The 18,227-nt window shown below is 47.0% G+C and overlaps 1 protein-coding gene across 1 annotated transcript in view; it reads left to right on the top strand.

Moving 5' to 3' along the window:
- The window catches only part of Flvcr2 (FLVCR heme transporter 2), a 56,109-nt gene extending 38,145 nt beyond the window's left edge, over positions 1-17,964 (top strand). The window contains exons 4-10 of the mRNA XM_041658491.1: positions 2,838-2,905; positions 5,030-5,133; positions 8,217-8,327; positions 9,514-9,619; positions 9,890-10,001; positions 10,527-10,582; positions 16,360-17,964. Coding sequence (XP_041514425.1) covers positions 2,838-2,905; positions 5,030-5,133; positions 8,217-8,327; positions 9,514-9,619; positions 9,890-10,001; positions 10,527-10,582; positions 16,360-16,425 — 623 coding nt within the window. The 3' untranslated portion in view covers positions 16,426-17,964. The remainder of the gene's footprint in view (positions 1-2,837; positions 2,906-5,029; positions 5,134-8,216; positions 8,328-9,513; positions 9,620-9,889; positions 10,002-10,526; positions 10,583-16,359) is intronic.
- Positions 17,965-18,227: the final 263 nt, after the last annotated feature.

The following is an 18,227-nucleotide window of genomic DNA, read 5'->3' as shown; positions in this document are numbered from 1 at the left end:
AACAGCTGTTCTACTTGAAGCCAAAGTTCACTTGGCTTTAACAGGGTCAGGCTAGGCCAGGAGGCTGCAGGATGAGCAGGAAGGGCAGGAAGAAAATAGGGGGTGAAGAGAAGAGGCCAGGAGGCTGTTTTTGTTTTGTTATTTTTTTCTCTCTCTCTCTCCCACATTCCAGGCCACACCACTTTTCAGGACCTGTCTCCTGGTGACTCTCTTGACTCAGGAATGGAATTCTAAGTATCTGGGTGTGTGGTTGAAGTTAGTTGGGTTTGCTTTCTAGTAAGATGCTGATTGGACGCCAACTGAACACTGTGTGTGTGTGTGTGTGTGTGTGTGTGTGTGTGTGTGCATTATGTGTCCTTGTGTGTCACTGTACATTGGCAGAGATTGGAGGACAACTTGCAAGAGTAGATCTTCTCCTTCTATCATGTGGGTCCTCAGACGTGGTGGCAGGTACTTTTACCCACGGAACCATCTCTCTGGTCCTCTGTAGGATGTTTTCTTATGCGACAACCGTTAGCCTGGCAGTTGTAACTTTGGGTAACATATGGCATTTTGTTGGCCCACTCTGGTCCTGTGTGGTTGAGGAGGTCACATTAAGCCCAGTCTTTTGCATCTGTGGAGTGACCTGCTGAGAGAAGCTGGGATGGGAAGAAACCCTCCTGCCTTAGTGATACCTTTGTTTTGAGTCGGGAAACCAGATGATTAGAGTCAAGGACTCTGGAGACATATCCAGCTTTACCCCTTAATGCCTGCGTGCTCGCAGGAGTGGGGGATGAAAATTCTTATCTGTTTTGCATGACAATCTGACCTTCGCTTTGTATCGTGTTCCCCAGGGAACCTGATATAGGAAGAATGGCAGCGATATTTCGGCACTGTTGCTTATGATAAAAATGACCCGTGGTTAAAAATGGACCTAGTCATATCTGGTCCCAGGCTCTTCAGTGTGTCCTTGAGTACAGTGACTCTTTGCACTACTCTACTCTTTATGGGGACCTAGGAAACTCTGACTGGAGAGTTGTGCGGCTGGGAGGTGCCAGTCAGTGATTCACGTACTTAGCTTGCATTGCTCCTTAGTCAAAACCTTGAGGCCCAAAGAGAAACAGCATGCAGATGCCTCTGATCTGAGGCTCTGTGGCCTGGCTCCACTGAAGGTGAACTCCCAAGCATGTCCTGCTGCAAGCTGTGTCCTACCTCACGCCCTTCTCCACTAACAGAATGTGAAGTGTGCTTGTGTAGTCTTGTGAGCGTCCATGTGCAGTTAAAGAAAAAAAAAAGACCCCTGGTATTTGTGCTTCTTTTTTAAAAAAACAAAAACAAACAACCAAACAGGATCTTACCCAGGCTGGCGTCTTACTCAAGGTCCTCCTGCCTCAGTCTCTGAGATGCTGGGATGATGTGGGATATGATTAGTGGTATGTATCCCCTCACCCAGTTTTCGGTTTGCTTGTAACTGTGCATTTTTCTCATCTATAGAATGGGTATGCTAACACCACTGGCTTCTAGGGAAGTTCTGAAGATTGTGAGGTCCTTAGGACAGGGCTAGGACCTGTGTATGTGGTACTGTCCTCATCATTATCTTCATCAGCGTCATTTTCAACATAGTCAGCCATGATGGAAGGCCAGGAGGCCCTTTCTCCTTTAGGTCAGTTCCAATCTTAGCGGACTCACTGACTGATTGTGTGGCTTTGGGAAAATCACCTTATTATGATCCTTCCTCCTTCCTTCAGACCTTCCCTTCCTTCCTTCTTTCCTTCCTTCCTTCCTGAATGTGTTTATATACACTATATGTGTATATGAGTGTGTTAATGTGAGTGTGTACATGACTACAATGCACAGAGGCCAGAAGTCAATATTAGATGTCCTCCTGTTACTACCTTTTAAAAATACTTTTATTTATTTTTTGAAAATTTCATACATTTATGCATCTTGATCATACTATCTGCTGCCTGCCCCTAATTTCTTGTAGTATCCCCCATTCTGTATCCCTCCCAACTCACATTTTTTTGAAGCAGACTCTCACTGAAACCTGGATCCCACCAGTTTTGCTAGGCTGACTGCCGAGTGAGTCCAGGATCCACTTGTCTCTGCCCTTCCCCAAAGCACTGGAGTTACCGACTCCAGAGGCCATGCCTGACTCTTCGCATGTATACCAGGGATCCAAACTCAGGCCTTCGTGACTGAGTGGCGAAACTTTACTTACCAACTGAGCCATCTCCCCAGCTCCCTATTCTCTATTCCTACCAGTAATATCTAGGCACTCCATTATCTGTAGAATGAACTAAAGAAGTAAGACATCAACTAAATGCTCGTTCGGGTGTAGTTTAGTTTCACATAGTAGATGTGGATGGCTCTGAATCAGAGAAGTGGAGGAATGGAGAGAGGAGAGAACTAGCCAGGAGGGGGAATGGTATCAGAGTTCCAAGGTCTGGGTGCTCAGAGCGGGAATAGAGGCATCAGGAGGGGGTGGAGGGTGTCCGCTACTTCTTTGAAGCCCCGTAGGTCTGGACAGAGCTGAAAGGAATGAACACAGATGGCTCTGACTTAGAGTGGTCTTACACAGAGTCATTTCGAGGGCAGGATAAAGGGATCGTGGTACAATGGCGTGTGTTAAAAAAAGAGAGGCTACGATAGTTAATGTGAGTCATTTTCAAGTGTTTTTTTCAGAAGAGTTAGAAAGTCACCTCATATTTCCCTGGTTTTTTTTTTTTTTTTCCTCTGAGTACACCAGAGTGGAAGCAGGGTTGTAGACCTCCCTGAGGTCTGTGGGGAGGAGGGAGAAGTTAACCTACTGTCTGAGAGATGGCCCGTCTAAATGCGTTTCACCCTGACTCCTTCAGGTCTGAATGCTGGTGCCTTCTATGCCTTGTCCACGCTGCTGAATCGCATGGTGATCTTGCACTTCCCGGTAAGGCGGGTCCCTAGGCATACAGGGAGGGGGACAGAAAGATTGTAAATCTGTCTCTTCAGAGGCTGGAGAGCGGTCCCTCTTGGGTCGAATTAGTTTTAGGTAGCCTCCGATGGTGGTGTGCCTACAGGATTTGGAGGGAGATGGGCTGAATCGCAATTTAAGTTTTGGTGGTATTAACCTTTATCATAGCATGAGTATGACAAGCTTGTTATCATCTTAGACCTCTCTCTTTTTTGCAGAAGACATATAACTTATAATTACCTTTATTTTTGAGACAGGGTTTTCTCTGCATAGCCTTGGCTATCCTGGAACTCAGGACAGGCTGAACTTGAACTCACAGAGATCTGCCACCTCTGCCTCCTGAGTTTTGGGATAAAAGGTGTGTGCTATCACCTTCCAACTTTTTTTTTCTTGAGACAGAGTTCCATTATACAGGCTTCGCTGGCCTGAAGCTCACAGAGATCAGGCTGCCTCTGCCTCCCAAGTGCTGAGATTAAAGGCGTGCACCACCATGCCCAGCTACAGTGACCTCTTGTAAGACTATTTTTTAAGACTGGAGAATAAGGGCTGGGAAGATGTCTCAGTGCTTAAGAGCACGAGCTATTCTTCCAGGGGACCTGGGTTCAATCCTCAGAAAGCACACGGTGGCTCACAAGCCCCTTGTCATCTCAGTCCCAGGGGACTGGAAACCTTCTACTGGCCCCTGCAACTACTGGGCATGAATGTGGGATACATATGAACATACAGGCAAAATACCCAGACACAAAAGAAAAGTGTATATAAAATGACTAGAGAATAAGTAATGACACTTGTATATATGTATGTGTATATTTATATCATATTTATCATATGGACAAGGTTTAATTTTGAACTCATATGTATTCAGTTAAAGATTTTTGGTTTTTTAAAATTTTTACTCATTTTGATGTGTATGGGTATTTTGCCTGCATGAATGTCTATGTACCACACGTATGCCTAATGTTTATGGAGACCAGAAGAGGGCATCACGTCCTCTGAGAGTGGCATCACACACCGTTGTGAGCTACCATGTGGGTGCTGGGAATTGAATCCTGGACTCTGGGAAGAGCAGTCATTTCCTCCCGGCTCTTAACTGCTGAGTCATCTCTCCAGCCCCAGCATATTGTTTCTTCTTAATTTATTATTGTCATCATTATTACTTTTGGAGACAAGGTCTCTCTGTGAGGACCTGGCTCTCCTGGAATCAGTTTAGAGCATTTTAGAACAATGTTTCCAGAAGCAGTAAGGTTGGCTATCAGGGAAAGCGATACTGAGTATCAGAGTCAGAGCACCAAGGCTGTGGATGCCTCACTTGCAGGGGTAGAGCCATCGTTGTTCGAAGTTCCCGAACACGTCCTAGCTCTATCTTTACAAATGTACTCCGGTCCGTGACCTTGGGCTAGCAGGTTAATCTCAGTGTTCCTCAGCTTCACATTATCAAACGAATACAAACTGACTCCTAACTGTGTGGTGGGGGATTATGAGAATTAAATAATAATGTTAACAGGAGTGCCTAAGATGTTTTGACATTGCAAAATTATATTGATACCTACAAATGTGTTAGGCCATGTTCATAGTTATCCTTAGATGCACGGTCACAGGTTAGACCCACTTGAAAAATAGAAATATTTGTGTTCTAGTTGATTTTCCTGTCTATAAAATGGAAACCATGATATGTAAGATTGAATTGCTGTAAGGACTAATTTAAAAATATCTGGGATGAGCATAATGGCGTACTCCTTTAATCCCAGCAGTTGGGAGGCAGAGATAGGCGGATCTCTGTGAGATCAAAGCCAGCCTGGTCTACAAAGCAAGTTTCCGCCCAGACAGGGCTACATGTTAAGACCCAATATCAAAAAATTTAAATATATTTATATAGATATATCTATAGATAGATATAGATATATGACTGACAGTGGTTCTAAGGACAGAATTTGGTTGATTATGTTACCCCAGCATACAGGGTCATAAATACACAGCTGGGGGTATTATTCTGTGGAAGAGCAGCTATTCTAGAATTTTCTCCAGGTTGTTGTCTGAGCTTGACATTTGCAGACTACTGGCTATAATGATTTCCCCTGGTGGTCTCTGTGGTTTCCCTAGGGTGAAGAAGTGAATGCTGGGAGGATTGGCTTGACCATTGTCATCGCAGGGATGGTTGGAGCTATGATCTCAGGCATCTGGCTGGATAAATCCAAAACCTACAAGTGAGTCACTCTTTTTGGGTCAAGAACTGGGGCCCTCTGCTTTTGAAATGACACACTTATGAGGAGCAGAGCCCAACAGCTTAGGCGTGGGGTAGCAGTTGGAGGTTTGAAATAAGTTTCAACTTACTTTATGTGAGTCTCAGTTTCTTCATTTACAAAGTGGAACCCTATCCTCACTCTGCGGATCTTGGGAAGGACTAGGAACAGTGGACATGAAGGCTACCTTCGTCCTTCTCCCCCATTCTACCTCCCTAAAGCCTTGCGGGAAGGAGAAGGGAAAATAAATATGAAAAAAATCCCAGCCGTTGGAAGTTTGTAGACGCCCCAAGAGTGCAGAGCGGTGACGTCACCACCCCATGCCCTTGGCTGCTCTGGGCTAGCTGAGCTTTCTGTGCTTTGCTTCAGTTTTCAGGGCATTTTATCTTGCAATTTTTTTTAACCTTGTTTGCAAATATCATGATGTGCCTTGGACCTGAATATCCAGTATACTTCAAAGAACCCAGGGTGATCATAAAAGGTTTTAGTATATGCCAACCTAATCCTGGCCTAGAATACAAAATCCTGACACCCCTCTCTGCAGGTGCCAATGTAGTAGTCGGGTCTGCTTTGTAAAACAAGCTGGGGGTTGGAGAGGTGGCTCAATTGATAAGGTGCTTGCCATGTAAGCATGAGAGCCTGCGTTGGAACCCCAGGATGCACATAAAAGGCACACATGGTGGCATGGGCTTGTAATCTTCTGGGACTCGGTGGGTACCGGTTCATCAGCCAGCCTTAGCGGAACTCTCCAGAGACCAGACACCTGGAGAGCAGATGGTCTCCTAACTAACTTCTAACCCACACCCATGTGCCGAGAGTCGAACTCAGGGCCTGTGTACGCTAGGCACGTAATCGAGCTACATTGCTACTTCTGTCTTTCCTTTCTGGTTGTGACTCTGTAGTGCTTCTCCTGCAGAGGGTGTCCAGGAAACACTGGCTGCGGGTCAGCTGCCAGGTTGGGCCCGCTCTGGGGTAGGCGGCACTCCAGGCTGCTTTGTCGAAGCCTCCAAAGTTCCTAGTGTCCGGAGGCGACAGACAGTAGTAGACCTGTTCTCTGCCACACAGACCCACTCTGTGAGAGTCTGGGCAAGTCAAGTCTCTAGCCGGTCTAGTCAAAGGCCAGCTGAGGCCCCTCGCAGGGATGTGGCTTCCAGGCTTACTACGACGAGGAGCCTGGCTTGGTTTAATTATTGCTGGCCAAGTTTGGCTGCCACTCTGTCTCTGTTAGTTGCTTGTTTCGGCTAGATACAAAAGCACTGAAGGCTGGCCACCCCCAGGCAAGAGGACAGCGACATCCCTTCTTCCAGGGCCTGTCCTGTAGCAGGAAAAGGGAGGGGTTGGAATGTTGGGTTGGCAGGGTTGTGGGCAGCCAGAGGACTTAGAGGAGTTAGAAAATACAGCAGAGACCGAGGGGAGACTCTTGCTCTGCCCTCTTCAGGAGTGGGACATGGCCGGTTCTTTGTGCCACTCTGTGTCCAGAGCCAGTTGTTGGTCAGTTCTCTTCCACTTTGTCAAACTCCTGGATTTGTCTACTCTGGCTTGGAGGCTAGAAACTAGACACTGAGGTCTGTTTATCTCAGGCTGGGACTAGGAAATAGTTTTCATTGTTGTTGTTTTTAAGTAGCCACTGTATGAAGGTAGAGTTGTGGTTTAACAAACACAGTAATTTTTTTTTTTTTTAGTTATCTGGTGAACTTGTAGAATTACTGAGAATGATTCATGTTCTTGAGCATACTTTCTGCAAGAGGGTGGGAATAGAGGGAGGAGTGCATTGGGGTGAAGGGAGGAGTGGATGGGGTGAAGGGAGGAGGTCCTTCATTCTCAGAACCTGCTGAGAATAGCATCTTCTAGAGGCTACGGCTTTGACCTCTCCCCAAAATGCAACTGCATAGCAGATTATTATTGCAGTGTGTGGCTTGAGATAATGCTGATGCTTTAAACCTAGCTCAGAGTCAGCCCCTACCTTCTGCATGTACTCAGCCAGTGACTTTAAACACATAACGAACCTCTGCTTCTTCATCGGTAAGATTAGGGGTCGCCAGAGATTTCTTTGCAGGGTTGATGATCGCTGTCATAAAAACATGTAAAGTATGTAACAGAATCTGAGTCCCAATAAAATTACGAGTTTCAGATTTTAGAGTATGCTTGTTAGTGTCCCACTGTGTGCCTGGCTTCAGAGGAGACACATAAAGGTTTTGAGTGGTCATGTTTGAGTCCTGGTGCGCACGCAGAAGGACAGAAAGGTTTGCCGAGGCGGGACCCTACTGAAAGTGGTCCAGGGAGCAGAGTGCAGGTCTGTTTGCAGGAATCAGGTTCATAAGAGTTCTGGGTGGCCCACACCCACAAGGGAGTCGCGTGGAAGAATGTGGGAGAGGCAAGCCTGACCTCAAACCTAGCACACAGAGAAAGGCGGCAGGGAGTAGGCAGCGGCTTCTCCCTTTGGCTTTGGAATTAGCTCGGAATTAGAGAACATTCTCTTTCAGCTGTATTGCCTGGAGCAGAGTGGTTCAGGTTCAAATTCAACAGGAAAAGCTATGCAAAGGGCCACTGGAAGAACTTAACAGAGGGAGTCGGCAAGCCAGGCTACTGCCCAGCATTGCTATGGGGCTTTGGGACTTCACATGTAGCAAGCTTTAAAGTAGGCTTGGCCATCACCACCTTGACTACAGCTGGTGCTTGTCTTGTTATCCAGCCCCACCCCCTTTTTTGTTTTTGTTGGGGGACAGAAGAAGGACAGGGCTGTACCGTTCTTACCCATGGATGGGACATGACAGGTTAGGCTTGTGGAGAGAGCCTGCAGAGAGAATAACATCTACCTAGTCTTCTTCTTTGTAGCATTGACCATGGTGTGATTATTGTAAATGGATAACTGTTGGATTAGTGTTCCTCACCTACGCAAAGATGCTTCTATGGAAGCAGATGTGCCAACATGCTGCGGGGAGCTGGAAACAGAGCAGACGTCCAGTAGATCCTCGTGGGATGAGTGGCATAGCAATGGTGCTGTTAAAGTAGGGTCACGTGACTCACCATCTTTGCATTATCCATAGGGAGACGACCCTGGTGGTGTATATCATGACTCTGGTGGGCATGGTAGTGTACACATTCACCTTAAACCTGGAGCGGTTATGGGTAGTATTCATCACTGCTGGCACACTGGGGTAAGTTTCACAGCTGACTTGCTGAGTTGGAAAACAGCCCCTGGCTCCTAGAGTGGCCAGTAGCCCAAGATTCAATGCATGTCCCCTGTGCCACCTCCTCACTGGTCTCAGGGGATATGGAAGTGGTGCCGAGGGGGTCTTGTTAATTCTTGAGGCATCGGCCAGGTGGGTGGTGCACGTCTTGAATGCCAGCACCCAGGAGGCAGAGGCAGGGGGATCTCTGTGAGTCTGAGGTCAGCCTGGTCTACAGAGCGAGTTTCAGTTCCCTACACAGCTATGGTTATGTAGAGAGACTATCTCTATTTTTAAAAAAAGAAAGAAAGAAGAAAAGTAAAAAACAAACCAAAACAAAACCGAGTCACCTCCGGTAGCTGTGCTGTGCTGCTGGAATGGAATGAAGCATGAACTATGCCCTTCAAGGCATCTGGGATGCTAGGGAATTTAGTGGCTCCAGCCAGGGCTCAGTTTCACTACCAAGTGTTGTTAGAACATAGGCATGACACCTACCTATGTTCCAAGCTTATGTCTCCTCATCTAAAACGAAGATAAGTGTGGCAAACTTGATAGGGTGGTTGGAAGAAGTGAGAGAGGCCATGGTATGAAGACCCAAGGAAGCATGGTGCAGGTGGAAGGAGTTAGAACGAGCATTTTCAGACGTGTTGGGTGAGAAAACACACAGAGCCATGGGCCTTTTCTGGGCTCCACCTCTCAGCCGTTTTCCCTCGGGCAGTGGGAGCTGTGAGAGCATGAGAGGGACCTGGTTCAGTCCTCGGCTGCCTCCTCTTGGGGAGGCAGTAAGGAGAGTGTCCTTCCAGGTCTCAAAGATCCACGGTGATGTAGCCCAGTGTCCGGGGACTTCCCCTTCTAAGCCAGGGCCTGTGGACCAGGACCACATATTCTCAACTGAAAGTGAAGCACACCAGGCACTCTTATCCCTTCCATAAATGCTAATGTGTCATTGCTGGCTAGAGGGAAGACCACAGAAGACATTAGAGACCCACCGAGCATAAGGCCTAGACGTTTGCAGAGATCTCTCCATTTTGGTAGATCATCCCAGACCATCGTAGAAGATAGACTGCTGACCTGATGGGAAGAGAAAAGCAGGGGAGGGTCTCTCACGGGAAAGGTGGGCTCCCAGTCTTGTTCTGGAGGCTCCCATTGCCTTGTTCTCTCATCTGGACTTTAGCTTCTTCATGACTGGCTATCTGCCCCTGGGGTTTGAGTTTGCCGTGGAGCTCACGTACCCAGAATCTGAAGGCATGTCGTCCGGCCTCCTCAACATGTCGGCACAGGTAGGGTCCTGTTTCCTTCTTGTTCCCTGCTTGGCTGTGCTTGTGTTACATTGCAGTAGGGCATGTTTTGTTGTTGTTGTTTTGCCAAGACAAGGTTTCTGTGTGTAGCCCTGGCTGTCCTGGAACTCAGAGATCCACTCGCCTCTGTGGCTTGAGTGTTAGATTAAAGGCGTGGGCCATCACCACCGCCCGGCTGAGTATGGCATCTTAATCCTCCCGAAGGCCTAGTCGATTAAGCCCTTGCCTCCTGCCTTCTGTATGTTTCTCCAGGTATTTGGGATCATCTTCACCATCTCCCAAGGCCAGATTATTGACAACTATGGAACAAAGCCTGGGAACATCTTCCTCTGTGTGTTCCTTGCCCTTGGATCAGCTCTCACTGGTGAGTGGGGGGCTGAGAGCAAGCTAAGGCTCAGACTACATATGGGATATTGGCAATTTGGGACCTGTGTCTTGCCTGATGTAGGGGACAGGTGGAGGGGGGCTTGACAGATGTCTTTTTGGGATATCTCTTTGCATAGGTGAGTGACTTTTGGCATCAGAAGGCCCATGTTTGATGTTGATGTCCACAGCTTGTGCAAGTGGCCCAGGCTTCGGAGGCCTCAGATCCTAATTCGTGCAGTGAGGATTTGCTGGTGGTGGTTAGCACGGTGTGTGTGGTGGCCCCTAATTGGATGCCAGCCTCATTACCAGCTTCTACCTTTCAAGGGCACAGTGACCTGGGACCTTTGTAAGATGGGTGACGACGCCAGCTCCATCTTGATCTGAAGCAGGGTCGGGAGAGCTGGGATTCTTAGGAAAATGAGGGTCCCTTCTGCTGCATGAACTTAAGCAGTGGATTTGCTTGATGACTCCACCTTTGACACCCTTCTTTTTTTTTTTTGACACCCTTCTTTTTTGACCTCAGCTTTCATCAAGGCAGACCTTCGGAGACAGAGGGCAAACAAGGATGTTCCTGAGACTGTGAGTGTGTGGGAGCTTGGTGGGAATGGGCTCTGGGTCCCAAGCCTTTGATAAGGATGTGGGATCAGATGGGGCCTCCCTGAATTCTCAGACACTGACTTTTGTGGTGTCTGTGAGACCAGCTCGCCGCTTACACACATGGCATCCAAAGAATTTCCTCATGGGTGTTCAGTATTGCTCCTCTTTCTTAGAATCTTCTCCCATTTTCTTTTCTAAATTCCTCAAAAGATTTATTTTTATTTATGTGTATGAGTGTTTGCCTGCTTGTATATATGTGTTCCATGTGTATGCCTAGTGCCCACAGAGCTCAGAAGAGGGCATCAGATCCCTTGAAATTGGAGTTGAAGGTAGTTCTGAGCCACCATGTGGGTGCTGAGAACCAAACCTGGGTCCTCTATAAGAGCAACCCATGCTCTTAACCACTGAGCTGTTTCTCCATCCCTTCTTCGACTTTCAATCAGCCCCAGCCTCCTTGTTACGTCCCCAAGAGCATTATCATTGCTGGCATGAACTGCTAAGTAGCATCTAATCTTGTGGTTCTGAACCAAGCCTTGGGTCTGTGGCTTCACTGTTATTAGCTTGGAGTCAGTGACTAGCAAGGGGACACAGACACGTGGATTGACCACTCTGGGACAGTGGTGGTGACAGCCTCTTAGGCAGAGATATGGGCACAGAGCCAATGGGTTGCCAGAGGATTCTAAAAGGACAAGTCAAGAAGCAGAAGCTGGTGGCAGTGGAAGAGGAGGGTGGGACCAGAAATATGTCCTGCAACAGAAGAGTATTTTCCATCTACTCTAATCAGCTGCAACCACTTTATTTTTTTTTTATTTTTTTTTTTGGTTTTTCGAGACAGGGTTTCTCTGTGGCTGTGGAGCCTGTCCTGGAACTAGCTCTGTAGACCAGGCTGATCTCGAACTCACAGAGATCCGCCTGCCTCTGCCTCCCGAGTGCTGGGATTAAAGGCGAAAACGATAGATAGACTTAAGTCTGAGTGGGGCTGGGGCAGCTCAGTGGCAGAGTGCTTACTCAGCACTGCAGAGCATCACATGCGGGAGGCGGAGTCAGGTGAGATGAAAGGAATTGCAGTTGTGGAAGTAAGGTATTTGTTCTATCTATCTATCTATCTATCATCTATCTATCTCTCTATGTATCTGTCTCTATCTATCTATGTATGTATCTATGTATGTGTGTATGTATGTATGTATGTATCTATCTATCTATCTATCTATCTGTCTATCTATTTCTCCATCCCTTCTTTGACTTTCAACCAGGATATTTATATATCCTTTGTAAAAATAAAAATAAACAACTGATAAAAGCATAGCAAATATACAAAAGTCTTAAAATCATGCTATAATTCTGTCATCTGGAAATACAGCATTTACCACTTATGCACGTCCATGCAGTGGATATGTGTATACACCTCCTGTTTTCTTTTTCATGTGCGTGTGTGCTTGCATGTGTGGGGGTGGTTATGTGCCTGCATATGGAGGCCCAAGGTTGGCATTAGGAATTTTCCTTGGTCTTCTAAATTGTACATTGATGCGGAATCTCTAGCAGAACCCAAAGCTCATGGATATAGCTAGTTTGGCTAACCTGATTATTCTGGGGATTCTCTTGTCTCCATCTACTGAGAGCTAGAATGACAAGAGGGTCACCAGGGCCACCCAGCCTTTGAGTGGGTTCTAAGGATAGGATCTCACATTCTCATGCTTATCTGGATGATGCGTTTCCCACTGAACCAGCCATCTCCAAGTTTTGTTTTTTGTTTGTTTGTTTGTTTATAGTCATGATCTTATTATTTAATTGTGCTGGTCTAGAATTTATTATGTAGCCTAGCCTGGCTTTAAACTCAGGGTGATTCTCCTGCCGTAGCATCATAAGTGCTGGGAATACAGGCATGAGCCACCATGCCTGGCTTCCCTTCCTTCCTCCCCTTCTTCCTCTTCCTCATCTTCCTCCTCCTCCAATAGACTCTATTCTAATTACTGCAACATCCCAAGGGGACTGAACTTCTGCATATACTTTTAAATGACTCCACACTGTTCTTTTATATGAGTAAGCCTTGATTTCACAGTGTTTTGTTGTTGTTGTTGTTTGGACATTAAAATTATTTTTGATTGTTATAATCAGTATTATAATTAGTGGCTGGTTAACCCGCTTGATTTGAGTATGGTGTTAATATTATAATGCAGGGGTCTCTGTGACCACTAGACCACTAGACCGCTAGACCTGGTAGAGTCTCCGGGAGGCAAGTAGGCAGTTTGGTTTAACATGACTAACTAGCAGGAGCTCCTTCAGACTTGGGGAGTCTGACCCTGAGTAGTTTATTTTCGACTTAGTTAAGCACAGCACAATTTGGTGAAAACTTTCCTGGCAATACATAACTCAATCCTGTGTGTATAACAAAACATTCATAAATCTCCTTAGGAAACAAAGTAAGCTAAATAAAGATTAGAGGTACATGTGACACCTTCCATAAAGATGGGTTCTATAAATTGACTGAGAAAAACAAGTGGCTGATAAGGGTCTGGGGAGGATCCAGTAGGGTCAAAGGTCACCAGGCTATTAACCCCGCCAGTGCCTAGCCTTCTAGGTGGATCAGGTAAAGCATTCCCTTCCGTTGGAGGGACAACCCTGTGTGTTTAACATTTCTGCTTCCCCTAGTGCTTTTCTGTGAGCACAAGGACCTCTGTGCCTCCTACATTATAATAAACAGTATAGGAATTAATATGGATTGCTCTGTTAAGTATATAGTATTTCCTGGAGAAATGGATCAGCTGTCAAGCAGTGCCTTGGACATTCAAGGCTATGTGAGAGTAATAAGTGAGAATCTTTACTTCTTTACTGGTTGTCTTCTGATACCACATTCTAGAGTTGGCAGGCAGCCGATCGAAAGGGGAGGAGCCTACAATAGAGTGTTTGCTGGGAGACGGAAAGCCTAGGGTAGGAATGAAGTTATCTAGACCAGTGTGAAGAGCAAAGGCCCATCATGGACATGGGCATTCACTGTTATATGTAAGGAGACACAATGATTTAGGATATTTTGGGCAATAAGTATATGACAAGGTGTTTGCAGCAAAACAAGATTTTTGGTGAAAAATTTTTAATCGGGACTGTAATCTTTGTGTTTGGTGCCACGAGATGTGTTTAAGTTAGAAGGTAAAGGCAAAGCAAGAGTTATAAATAAATAAATGGCATTTATATATTACATATTAATATGTATCAATATTAATACTGTACATGGTTGATCATATGGTATCCCCAGTCCATTTACCAGTGCTATAATCTATGGACATGCATATATGTTTGTTTGATATAGATAGGGCTAAGGTGATCACTCCAGCTAAGAGGACTGTTCACACAGAGGGCCCAAGTCTAATTCCCACTATCCATATATCAGGCAGCTCATCAGGTCCTGTAACTACAGCTTCAGGGGATCTGGATGCCTTCTTCAGACCCGGCACTCACTTGACCACACTCTTACACACACACACACACACACACACACACACACACACACACAGTTGTAAAACTTCACTCTTGTTGGAGCCAGATCCTTGGATAGTTGCTCAGTTTTCCATCAAGTGGAGCTGTTGGCCCAGTCTCCTTGGGGATAGAATATTGAAAGCAGCACTGGATGGGCCTCGGTGCCTTAAGTTCCTGCAGTGGTGCTCACCCGTGCTGTATCCCCATTTTGTATCCTTGTATTCTGGCCCTCACTGGCATCTGCAGCTACTTGAAATGAAGCGGAGGTCAGAGTTATGCTGGGGCTGTCAGGAAGGAAGCTACGGTGGTCAATGTATCCCTTCTCTGGAGCCCTGATCATGACACACCCTGTGGCAGTCAGTGTAACCCAGAGTCTTGGAGACAAACACATTGTCAGAGCCCAGTGCGGACAGGACATGCATCAGATCTGGCTGCATCTGCCCTTTCTCTACACCAGTGAGATGCACTGTTCAGATGAAGAGAGAGCTTAAGGACAGAGCGAATAACTTGACCTTGACTGTGAAACTTTGGGTTTCCATTTTAATCCCAGCACCTAGACAGCAGATGTGCTTCCATACACCTAACCTATTTTTTTTTTTTTTTGATTTTTCGAGACAGGGTTTCTCCTTAGCTTCTGGTTCCTGTCCTGGAACTAGCTCTTGTAGACCAGGCTGGCCTTGAACTCACAGAGATCCGCCTGTCTCTGCCTCCAGAGTGCTGGGATTAAAGGCGTGCGCCACCAACGCCCGGCTTGCCTAACCTATTTTTGATGGCAGTTTTGAGGTGGTAGCTTCAGAGGAGGCAGGCATGTGTACATTGTGTGTGCCAAATGTGGACAGTGACCCAGTCAGCTGTGAGTTCTCTGAATGAAGGTTACTAAAGGCCGAGGCAGAGCCGGCGCCAAAGGGCCTGCAAGATTGAGAATGAGAGGGCTGGGCTACTACAGCTGTGGCCCTTGTCATGGACGGGACCCAGGCATTCCTAGGGACAAAAGCACTATTTGTCCGGCTGGCGTTGGCCTCCAGCTTGGCCCTGCATCCACTCCCCTGAATCCTGAGCAGTGCTGGCTCTGCAGTACTGTGTCTGAGGTCCTTTTGCCAATTAAAAGACAGCCAACTGCCCGAGTTGGCAATATGTACCAGGGACCCCACGGGAGAATTCCCAGGCCATGCTTAATCCCAAACCCACTTAACAAGTGTGAGCCAGGAGACTTCCTGTAAGTGAATTCCATGCCATACCCTTCCCCAAAAAGCCAAGTCCAAACTGGTTCTTTCCAAAAGCTGCTCTAGGGTTTTTCTCTCTGAATACATATAACCACAGAGCCATTGAGTTCAACTATACAATTAAACAGGGTGTCTTAAAATTGCTCGATGGCGTCCATTCAATGGACCTCATCCTGGGGGCCACCTCCCATTTGGGGCTAACTGGAGGATCTGAGGGACTTGCCAGTCTGGAACCTGGAGCATGGGAGGTGAGTTTAGAACTGTCAGAATGAAAGACCCCTACTTAGCAGCCTTAAGTTAGCAGCAGCAATAACGCTATTTTACAAGGTTTGAATTTTTGAGCAATATAACTGAAAGCTAGGACAGGGGAGTTCAATTTAGAGATAAGGGCGTTGGTCAACTTAGGGGCAGGGACGTTGAGCCAGACAAGATATCTATGGTCGACCATCTGGACTGCCAGCAGGGAACTTGGGGTCCAGAAGAAGAGTTGTACCCTAGATAGGCCGAGTCAGCATACATATCTGATTTCTTGGAAACCACAGAACTGTACTCAGTTTGAACCCGAGCCTTATTTGAATTGCCCAATCAAAACCCTGTAACTATGCATCTCGCTTCTGTACCCGCGCTTCTGCTTCCCTACCCTATAAAAAATCCACTGCCCCAACCTGAAGGTGCGCTAGTCCTCCGAGCGACGAAGACGCCCCAGGTACCTGTGTATCTGAATAAAACCTCTTGCTGATTGCATCCGCACAAGTGGCCTCGCTGTTCCTTGGGAGGGTCTCCCCAGACTGAAAGGCAGCCCACCTTGGGGGTCTTTCAAGGACAGGATGTTGGCTCTGCTCCCTCCGATGAGTGGTAACGATGGGGGGCAGTATTTGGGGGAGCACACTCAGGTTGGGCTGCTTGCTTGTTTCCTTGTGCCTTTTATTTGCTCTGGGGGGACAGTAGGTGGCCTCTTGTTCTTGTACTCACGCTGATCCCTCATGGACAGCGATCTGCTTCAGCCAGGGTGGAGGAGATGTGTGTGTTTTAATTACAGGGCTTCCTGTTTTCTTTGCCTTCTAGAAAGTCCAAGAGGAGGAGAGCAATACCAGCAAGGTGCCCTCCGTCGTGTCAGAGGCTCATCTCTGAGAGAGAGACAGAGAGTGGTGGCAGAGACTCAGGAACAGACACACTCGCCTCTAGGTCCCCTTGAGCTGTGACTGCCAGCACCTACATCTCCATGGAGGAGCTTCTAGAGGAAGCAGCTGGAAGATTTGCGACTTGCAAGGCAGTGCCTATGCCTACTGGGCCCTACCTGAGAACCTGGCTGGTTTACTCAGGGGAAACCTCACCTCTCTCCAGATGCAGACTGGATTCTGGTCCCCTCTCCCTGTTAGGTCTCAGGGCTAGCATTGGGAGAGGCTGGTGGAGGGTGCTGGAGTCGATCCTTGCTTGGTCCCTTGTCTTTTCTTATCCCTTCTCTCGCGGAGAACACTTCCAGAATTATCCTAAGAAAGCTTATTCAGGAGATTAACTTTTTCTAATGTCTTAAGACTTAACCACACGAAGCCCGGTTCTTACTGAGAACGGGCAAGCTGCTCTGCCTGAGGGTCATGATGAGGAAGCACCATGGTACAGCCTCCGTCAGAGCCCAGCATTCCACAGAGGCAGCTCTATCAGGACTCTTGACCTCAGCCCTCCCGGCCAAACACTGCAGTCTCTTCCCACCTTCTTTCCTGGCAGTCAAAGACAAAACAGCAATAAACCAGACAAAACCTCTCTTGTACCCCTGAAGTAAGAAATGACTGGAGAGGGCTCCCTGCCTACCTGCAACAGTGCTGGGGGTTACCTTGAGTGTGTGTGGGGCTCCGGGCTAGGATGGGAAGGTGCTTTCCTACAAAAGAGGTGCTTGCCCAGGGACTCCAGTGTCCCAGGCTACTCAGAATGTCTTTATTGGATATTGCACTGGGAAACGCTGCCATCAGCCCAGGGGCTCGTGGCTCTAACCTTTATTAAAAGTTAGTCTCATTGACTCTACTCTGACACCCAAGGCTGTCTCTGAGGAAAGAGGCAGAAGGCGGCTCTTAAAACAGACATGGTGTCTGTCTCAGGTAAACATAATCCTGTGGAAGTCTGGGACAGTATTTGCACAACCAAACCCTCTCCCTGCCTCTGCTAGCAAAATCTGCCAGATATTTTAAATTGAGAAGGACTCCTTGTAAATCCCAGTTGACCTCCTTCCTCCCCCAGTCTGCTGGTAATGTCATGGCTTTTGTAGTGTCTCCTCCAAGAGAAACTGGCAACTAATTTCTCCTGTGCCTTGAGCAATTCTGGTCAAGACCATTGCGTCATCTGGCCTTGGCCATGGCCTTAGCATTCCAGAATAGCCAGATTGCCTGCAATATCGGGGTGCCAGGCCAGAGGGGATTCACTTGTGTGCACATACATTTGTGTTTGTATATTGTGTGTAGACCTGAGCAGTGGATGGGAGGAAAGCAGTGTGGTGGAGGTTTAGGGATGGAAGAGAGAGGTAGGTGCCTTACTTTCTGTCAAGAAAAAGGAGTACTTTTTTCAACTGTTCAAAATTGACATGTTTACTCAATCCACTTATTTAAAAAAACAAACAGAATTTGTAATTCTTGTTTATAATACCAGATATTTTTTAAAGCAATAAAGATTTTCAAAGTGGTTTGCCTTGTCATTTAGCAAGGTAGTGGCAGCTCTGGGCAGTCCCCACAAGGTTATCGCACTTTTTTGAGACTGTCTGGGGGACGACTGGGGGTGAGGGGCAGGGCTTGGGGCCAGAACATCTGTGTCCTTTGTTGACAAGGGTGTAACATCCTGTTGGACTTTTTTTTAACAGACTTTAAAGGTTCCTGACCGCCTACGTAGAAGACATAACTCAGTGGCCAACCTGTGACCCTGACTTTCCCTCTACTGTGTCTACTGTG

This window comes from Microtus oregoni, unplaced genomic scaffold (genome assembly GCF_018167655.1).
Source record: "Microtus oregoni isolate MIOR12 unplaced genomic scaffold, Mior012 000009F_ref0000495, whole genome shotgun sequence".
NCBI classification, from domain to species: domain Eukaryota; kingdom Metazoa; phylum Chordata; class Mammalia; order Rodentia; family Cricetidae; genus Microtus; species Microtus oregoni.
Note: the sequence above shows the minus strand (reverse complement) of the source record. Positions and strands in the feature narration are given on the sequence as shown.